This window comes from Octopus bimaculoides, chromosome 25 (assembly GCF_001194135.2).
Source record: "Octopus bimaculoides isolate UCB-OBI-ISO-001 chromosome 25, ASM119413v2, whole genome shotgun sequence".
Lineage (NCBI taxonomy): Eukaryota > Metazoa > Mollusca > Cephalopoda > Octopoda > Octopodidae > Octopus > Octopus bimaculoides.
In genome coordinates, this window is record NC_069005.1 from 16,350,400 (window position 1) to 16,359,768 (window position 9,369).

Below are 9,369 nucleotides of genomic sequence, written 5' to 3' on the forward strand. Positions count from 1 at the left end.
CACACATATATATATATGACGAGCTTCTTTCAGTTTCCGTCTACCAAATCCACTCACAAGGCTTTGGTCGGCCCGAGGCTATTGTAGAAGGTGCCACGCAGTAGCACTAAACCCGGAACCATATGGCTGGTAAGCAAGCTACTTACCACACAGTCACTCCTGCGCCTATACACACATATATATATGTACATACGAGGTTTGATCACTAAGTATCCGGAATGTTGCCATAGTAACGAAGCTAAATCACACAAAGAAAAGCCGCTTGCTAAAGATTGACCTTGAACTCTGCTGTCCATGTGTATTAAGTTTCAACGTTCTAGCTCACTTTTGCTGTTTACGGCAGTGCTTGGAAGGAAGGTGTGTTGCGTGTGCTCGTCGCATTGACCATGACAGACACTTGTAATAACGATACCTGCTCAGAGGCCTACGAAAAGTTGCAGAAAGTGTACGGATAGGAGTTTATGAGCCGCACACAAGTGTACGAGTGGTTCAGCCGTTTCCAAGGTGGTCGAAAAAATGTCGATATTGACGAACATTCTGGAAGGCCCGCAGCTATCAGAATTGAGAAAAAACATCACAGATGTGCGTGCAACTGAGGGGAAATCGTCGAACCACCATACGTAAGTTATCAGAAGATGTGAAGATTAGTTACGGTTTAGTTCAGTCCATTGTCACTGAAGATTTGGGTATGAGACACGTATCTGCCAATTTTGTGCCGAAACTGCTTTCAGCTGACCAAAAAGACACTCGGGTTTCCGTTGCACAAGATCTCCTTGATTGTATCGAGAACGATGAAAACTGTTTGGAAACTTTGTGTAAACCTTTGAGCAGGTACCGCCAAGCTTTTTGCAAAATTTGATGCAGATTTTCTGCTCAGCTTTCTCTGTCATGGTCAATGCGACAATCGCACGAAGTGGACTATAACATTAAAACTTAGTGTACATGCACATCGGAGTTCAAGGTCAATCTTTGGCAAGTGACTTTGCACTGTATGCATTAGCTTCGTTACTATGGCAACATTCCGGATACTTATTAATCAGACCACACACAAACACAGACAAGAACACACACACGCACACATATATATGGGTGGTTTATTAGCAATTTCACAACCTAAGAGCAAATTTATAGACATCACTAACGTGACAGAGGCTACAAAGTGGTACTGGCACTGCTAGAAATAACAGTCAAAACTGCTCATTAGCCACGAGAGCACTATCTTAATAAGTTGACAACGGAAACAAAGCATCCTACGGTCGCAGATATAGCCATATCACTAATGATTTCGAATTTTGGTGCAGAGCATCTTAATTCTCGTCAGTGGCTCCTCAACTTATAAGAAAAACCGTTGAAAACATTATTTATAATTTTCACTTCTACCGTTTTTGAAATCAGCACATGCTTTCAACGGTTTTTCTTATAATTTGACGAGGTGAGTTGAGCTTAACCCTCTGCGCAGTAAGAGCCACTGATGAGAATTAAGTTGCTCTGCATCAAAATTCGCAATCACTAGTGATATGGCTATACCTGCGACCGTAGGGAGCTCTTGTGGCTAATGAGTCGTTTTGGCACTTATTTCTAGCTTTGCCGGTACAAATTTGTACGGTACAAATTTGTACCCTTTTAGTGACGTCTCTCTATATATAGGTATAAACGTGCAACGGAACCAACTTCGTGCGAGCGTGAAGGCACGCTGGCAAAACGCTGCTCCTGTCATTGTGGTTTTGTGGCACGAAGCATAGCAGACCTTGCCGTCCACGCAAGGAAACACAGTAAATGATCCACAAGCACTCAAGCAAACTGAGTCCTCCACTCGTTCCCTATGCCGAAAGGTTTGCCAGGCACCAACAGGCCTAAAAAAACACATTCGTGTCCATGGAACATGATTACCGCTTTATTTTATTGAACACTCATTGACGAGAGAATCCACCATCATGATATATATATTTTGGGACCAGCCAGATTTGAACAGTCTCAAGCGTAACCGGCCGAAACTGTAAGGATGATTTGGAAACTTGACTGACGAGAGAAGACTGCAACTGACCGGTCCATGTTTTTCTTGTCCGGTTTTGTATCGTCTATCTGTCCGGATCTCTTATTGTCGTCTGTTGCGTTCTTGTTCCAGATTTTGGATTTATATATAAAGCGGTGTACGTACACTTTTGTTCACCTTGTAAGTATGTATCTAAATTCTGTACGAATCTTTTACTCTTTCTTTTAGTCCCCCTCATACATTCTTCCTTCTTTCCTCTTTTCTTTTTCTTGCTTCCTCTTGATCTTCTTTCTCTTTTATCTTCCTACTTCCCCTCCTCGTTTATCTCCCTTGTACTTTTCTCTATGTCCCTTTGATTTTATCTCTTTCTCGTTCTTCCCCTAATTCTTCAATCCCTCTGCCCCTACTTCTATATTTTCCTTCCACGTGACCGGTGTTCGACCAAGTATGATCTTTCTTTTTTGGATCGACTGTCTGCCGCGAAGCATTTCTTATATTCCTGTCTCATAACTTTCGTCTCTTATGTTCATCTCCTATGTTCCTGTTTCAAGGCTTTCACTCTACAAACGCCTACTCAACTTGATTCGTCTTTATTAATCGAAAGACACCTGTTGATATTTTCTTGTTGCTTGTATTTATAATTGTGTAACATTTTCTTCGTTTTATTTTTTTGTCTTTGTTATCGTACACATTCACTTGCTTTCTCCCCCAAATTTAATGCTCTTAACATCCAGATTTGAACAGTCTCAAACGTAACCGGCCGAAACTGTAAGGATGATTTGGAAATTTGACTGATGAGAAAAGATTGCGAATGACCGGTTCTTGATTTTTCCTGCCGTCTTTTTATCGTCTATCTGTCCGAATGTTTTGTTGTCGTCTACCGTGTTTTTGTTCCATTTTATGGATTTATATATATATATATGTATGTACAGGTGAGCTAAGTTATAGGTTATAACAACCGTCTAAGAGATACTTGTATCCAATGGACCCACAGGTGTATTACCTATATTTACTCATGAACATTTGTTTTAATGCTCATAAATGATAGGAAATGACAAGAATAAACTAGAGTTTATCAATATTCAAGGAAAAATAGAAAATGGAGATAAAATTGATGAATAACAATTGACTTACATCAATTATCGTTTATTAATTAATTAATGATAATGATGTTTCCAAGTTAGGTCACAATCCTATTAATAATGTACCGAAAAGAACTCACTGAATTTACTTGTTGCGTTGATTTCCAGTCGAACTGCTGATAACAATGGGTTTCTAAAGCCACTGCCACCGTTTACCAGCGCCACCTGTAAATACGGCATCTCCTGAAATAGGAAAACAAAAAATTTAGATATATTAACTAGAGATTCAGTGATTCAGTGGTTGTGTTTCGTGTTATTAAGGTAACAAACAAAATTAATTTAATGTTTATAAACAAGTGGCTTAACGAGAAGTTAATTTAAGCATGCTGTAGGGTTTTTTTTTCGAAAATCACAACTTTGAGAATAAAAAGTGAAACTCAAAATGACCAAGAAAAGTGCTACGAAATATTGGAGATTCTCGTCATGCAAGCGAGATCGATATAAGCAAAGAGGTCTAATTTAAGTGGCGGAAGTGTGCCTATGCTTGGTTGCTTTGGTGCAAAGGCTAGCAAGGTCATCTGGGCACACACACACACACACACACACACACATATATAGGAATGTATAGGAATGTATGTATGCATGTTTTTTTTCTTCTTTAAAGTACTTGAGAGAGTTCAAGTCGGCTGTTAACAAAACGATACAACTTTTATTTGGTTAAGAGAGTTCCCAGTGTTTGTAAATATGTGGTTATGTCGGTGTGTTGGTTGATCTGTCGATATGTACACCCAAGTATGTGCATCTATTCAAATTAGAATTTGAAATGGAGGATTTTTGGAATATCTTGCAAATTTTCACTGGAACATTACAACAGTCTTGTTGGAGAATCCGTGTCAGTTTCTTTTGTTTGTTTGTATGTATGTATGTATGTATGTATGTATGTATGTATGTATGTTCCACGCCTTCAGTGCATGAGGTAATGACAGCAACAAGTAAATTGAATCTTGGTAAGGCACCTGGTGAGGATGGTATTTGTGCTGAGGTCCTGCGATTTGGTGGTAATCACATCACTATTCCTTCACGAACTTAATGTAATCTGGAGGGATGGTGCAATGCCTAAAGACTGGAAGGATGTAATTATCCTTCCTCTCTATAAAGGAAAGGCAGCCAGAATAGAGTATAGCAACTACAGAGGTATTGCTCTACTATCAGCTGCTGACAAGGTTCTGGCAAGTATTCTTCTTATCCGCCTGAATAGGTGTCTTGTAAATGATGTCCTATCTGAATCTCAAAGTGGTTTCCGATCTGGTAGAGGGACAATGGATATGATTTTCACAGCGAGACAGGTGCAGAAGTGCTATGAACAGAATATAGATTTTCCTTGAAATTAACCAAGGCCTTTGATACTGTGAATAGGGCGTTCCTATGGAAAATACTTGGCAAACTTGGATGTCCGGATCACTTTGTATCAATAATCAAATCATTTCATGATGAGATGGAGGCTCGGGTCAATGTTGGCGGTGGTATGGTGGGACCTATTTCTGTAGGGAATGGTGTCAAGTAGGGTGACATCCTTGCCCCTACTCTTTTTTCTCTGTACTTTGCTGCTTCTCTTACTCATGCTTTTGCTGTGGACAGTTTTCCTGGGATATATGTTAGGTATCAATCTTCTCGCCATTTTTTAACCTGCGTCGATTTGCTGCCAATTGAAAAAGCTTTCCAGTCTCTTATTTAGGATCTCCTTTATGCAGATGACTGTGACTTAGTCATTCATACAGCGGATGATATGCAAATACTTGTGAATCATATTACTGCTTCTTGCAAAGTATTTGGACTCAACATTAGCCTGGACAAGACTGTTATAATGTTTCAGCCTGCACCAGGAAACCCATATGTGGAACTAGCTATCTTGGTTGAAGGAACAATGCTGAAAATGGTAGACAAGTTTGTCTACCTGGGCAGCAAACTCAGCCGTTCTTACTCCTTGGATGATGAAATATCTTTCAGGCTGCAGAGATCAACTGATTCCTTCAAGTTTCTTGAGTCTCGCGTCTGGTCCCAACATGGCATCCCAAGGCGAACAAAAATTGCTGTGCACCGTGCATGTGTACTGACATCACTCCTTTACTCATGTGAGACATGGACCCTTTAAAATGTCATGTGAAGATCTTTGAACGCTTCTATCAGAGATATCTGAGACACATTCTGAATGTTGGCTGGACCTTAAAAACTCCAGATATACAGGTCCTGAAGAAAGCCGATGATGCACAAACCAAACACCGGTTACGTTGGACTGGATACTTTGTTAGAATGAATGATAAGAGGATCCCTAAACAAATGCTATATGGGGAACTTGTTAGTGGAAAGCGACTCCGGCAGAAACCAAGACTGTGATTTGAAGACTGTGTAAAGTCCTCATTAAAGGCCTGTGAAATGCGAAAGGCTGACTGGGAGAGCAATGCTTGTCATCGCTACAAATGGAGGAAATAGGTAAAGAAGGGAGTTGATACCTTTGAAAGAGCACATGTTCTTCATGAAGAATTTGAGCGTGCTGCTCGAAAACGCACTGCTTAGTATAATGAATGGGGAAAGCTTGGTTTGCAATGTTTGCAGTCGTGTACGTTTGTCAAGTCACCAACGGAGCCGCAAGTGTAAAGTATAAGGTAGTCTTGTGCGTACAATGTCCCTTTAGGGACATTGTACGAGTGGACGGCCATCATCATGTATGAATGAATGATTTTTCTTTGAATTTTATTTAAGTGCATCCTGAGAGAGTTCAAGCAGGTTACTAACAAAGCGGTAAGACTTTTTTTTTAATTGAGAGAGTTCCTGGTGCTTGTAGATATGTGGTTGAGTTGGTTGTTGGTTGAATTGTCGATGCATACTCCAAGTGTGTGCATTTACTCACATAAGAATCTCACATGGAGAATTTCTGGAATGTCTTACAAATCTTCACTGTGCCACTAATTGATTTGATTTGAATTCGCGTCAATTTTTTTTTGCATTTTCTCCGTGAAACCGAGTATTTTTAGTTTGTTATTTTTTGCAAATTTGTAGGTATAATGCACCTGTGATGATAAATACAAATGAGAATTCATAGTCAGGGTACAAGAGCTGTGAGTTCCGCATTAATTCGCCATAAATGTTTTCTTTTTCCCGGACTTTAGATTGTATATTCACATCCGCTGGCTAGCTGGCCTGTACGACAAGATATATAACGCAGTATTCTGTGCTCTAACATAACCTACACTATAAGATGGAGATAAAAAATTATCTTCTCACATTCATACTGCTTCTGTTGCTATTAATGTTATATCGTCAGTGACGATATATGATGTGTGTGTGTGTAACTCACAGTACCGAATATAACAGTATAACAATAGACAATGTAACGAGTTGGTTATCATATAATCGTTCGCATAATAACACTCCAATGCAGAATCAATAACGAGACTAATGTTTTCACAGTTCGATCTCAACTGTCAACTGGTTCACCTATTTATAAGACTCGTTCATTCCACTGACAGTCACCTGTGTGGGAATCAGTTCACTCCACAACATCTCCCCTTGTAAACCATACACTTCTCGGAGAGTGTGGGTGTACACATTAATTGTTTTTATTAAAATTTTTCCACCACATCTCCCCTTTAAAAACAAATCAACTCCGAACGGAGTTCAATACTTTTTCCTCTTTGGCCCTGGAAATTTCCTCTTTGGCCCTGGAAATTTCCTCTTTGGCCCTGGAAATTTCCTCTTTCTCGTACCACTCCGAACTGGTGTGTTAGTTTTATCTGGTACTTCAAACATAGTGTATATAAAATCCATCGTTTCTTCAATTCTTTTATTAATTTCCTCGGTTTCTTTTTGCGTGTCTTCTGAAATCGAATCCTTGCTCTTTTGCCTTTTTTACCGTATAAATCATTTTTCCAATTCTATTACAAATAATATCGGACTCCCATGATTGTATTCCATATCTGTGTGTTTTAAAAAGCACTTTTTCATCTGCTTCAAAATTCCTTGGCGTAGCGCTTTGTCATTATTGCTATTCCAAGTGTTTTTTCTTTGCTTGACAGCAGTTTGTCGAAAATGGACTTAATCTTTCTCGCGAACATTAGTTCGACTGGGGATTTTCCTGATGGTGCGTTTGGGTTTAGACTTCAAGAGATTTTATTAATGCCAGGTTATCAATCCTTCCGTTATTCGCTTTTCTTAATGCCCTCTTGAACGTGTCTACAAAAACCGATCCGCTTGACCAATTAACCGTGGGTGATACGGTGGCGTGGTTATATGATCAATTTTGAACATCTTTTATTTGTTTCAGTCATTTGACTGTGGTCATGCTGGAGCACTGCCTTTAGTCGAAGAAATCGACTCTAAGACTCACTCTTTGTATTCTAACGGTCTCTTTTGCCGAATCGTTAAGTTACGGGGACGTAAACACACCAACATCGGTTGTCAAGCGATAGTGGAGGACACACACATAGACACACAAACACATACATACATACATCTATATATATAGTCGATGGGCTTCTTTCAGTTTCCATCTACCAAATCCACTCACAAGGCTTTGGTCAGCCCGAGGCTATAGTAGAAGACCCTTGCCCAAGGTGCCATGTAGTGGGACTGAACCTGGAACCATGTGGTTGGGAAGCAAGATACTTACCACACAGCCACGCCTAGAAATCTCTGAAATGAGATCCTGTAAACTGTTTCATTATCGGACTCAATTGTATCCGGTATACCATATCGACCAAGTATCTCATGGAGGAAATCAATTATTGCAGAGGCCATTTTGTGTAGCTATCTAGTACTTTAAGAAAATAGTTTCCATATAGTAATTCTTCACTGCTTTGAAGAATTTTTAATCGAACGAACCGATGATAATACTTATTTTAAAGCCAAGTAATATTCTACCGGTCTTTTGCCGAACCGCTACATTACGGGGACGTAAACACATTAATATCGATTGTAAGCGGTGTTGAGGGACAAACAGACACGCACTCACACACACACACACACACACACACGCATACACACACACACACGCACGCGCGCACACACACACACACACACACACACACACATACATACATGCATACATATATATATGTGTATGTGTGTATGTGTAAGTGTCTGTGACATTTTAATAGTACACATAAAACAAATTGATGTAGTTGTATACTCAACATACCGTCCACCAAATACCTCAAAGCAGGAGGGTAAATTTGAGGATACCCTCAGACGCATAGAAGAGGTCTTGACAAATCTGGACCAATACATCAATATACTTTTCCTAGGCGACTTTAACCTCCCAAATGTAAAATGGCCTGAAGGTCACATCCTCTCTGGGATGTCATTGCATGAACAAAGCCAGGCAAAATCTTTGTTAGAACTCTCCAACATGCTGTTCATGGAACAAGTGATACTCCAACCAACCAGGGGAAACAATATTTTAGATCTCTGCTTCACAAACAATGTGAGCCTAATCCATAATGTGAAAGTAACACCTACATCTCTTTCAGATCATAACATTATAGAATTAACAATGTATGGACATAGACAACCCACTGACATCCACCCCATCAGGAGGACTCAAGCCATATCCAACCTGAATTTCCACATGGCGGACTGGAAGTCAATTCGCAAAGAGATTCGAGATCAAAACTGGCATGACAGCTTTTCTATACAAGACAATGACCTCAAACTAAGTCATTTTATGTCAACCATACAAGACATATGCGCCAAATATGTGCCAAAAAGAAAGGCCAGCAAACATGCCAATAGAATTCCTAGAGACAGGAAAATCCTTATGAGACACAGAATAAAGGTCTCAAAACAGCTGAATAGAGAACTGGAGGATATGAATAGGGCTAAATTAAAACTAACACTGTTAGAAATAGAAAACAAAATTAAACTCACCCATGAAAAGGAGAGAGCAGAGAACGAGAAGAGATCAGTAGAAAGCATAAAAACAAACCCCAAGGCTTTCTATAGATTTGCAAAGGAGACTGCCACGGCACAGTACAAAATAAGAACCCCTATTCCTGCCTAATGGCTCACTGACTGTGGACCCCAAATAGATAAGTGTAGTGTTCAGTGCGCAATTCAAGAATGTTTTCACTTCTCCTCTGAGTCACATGCAGATAAAGAACCCAGCTGATTTCTTTGACAATATCACTCAGCAGAAAAAGACTGCATCCATTACCTACATTGACATTAAAGAGGAAGATGGAATAGCGGCCATAAACGAAATGAGCTCAAATTCGGCAACTGACCCCGATGGTTTCCCAG

At 39.8% G+C, this 9,369-nt stretch overlaps 1 protein-coding gene across 2 annotated transcripts in view; it reads right to left on the reverse strand.

Annotated features, from left to right (window-relative positions):
* Positions 1-9,369, reverse strand: part of LOC106875818 (transcriptional regulator ovo) — a 99,238-nt gene that overhangs the window by 20,266 nt on the left and 69,603 nt on the right. For both annotated transcript variants that reach the window (XM_052976543.1, XM_052976544.1), the window contains exon 4: positions 3,216-3,318. In XM_052976543.1, the coding sequence (XP_052832503.1) occupies positions 3,216-3,318 (103 nt within the window). The remainder of the gene's footprint in view (positions 1-3,215; positions 3,319-9,369) is intronic.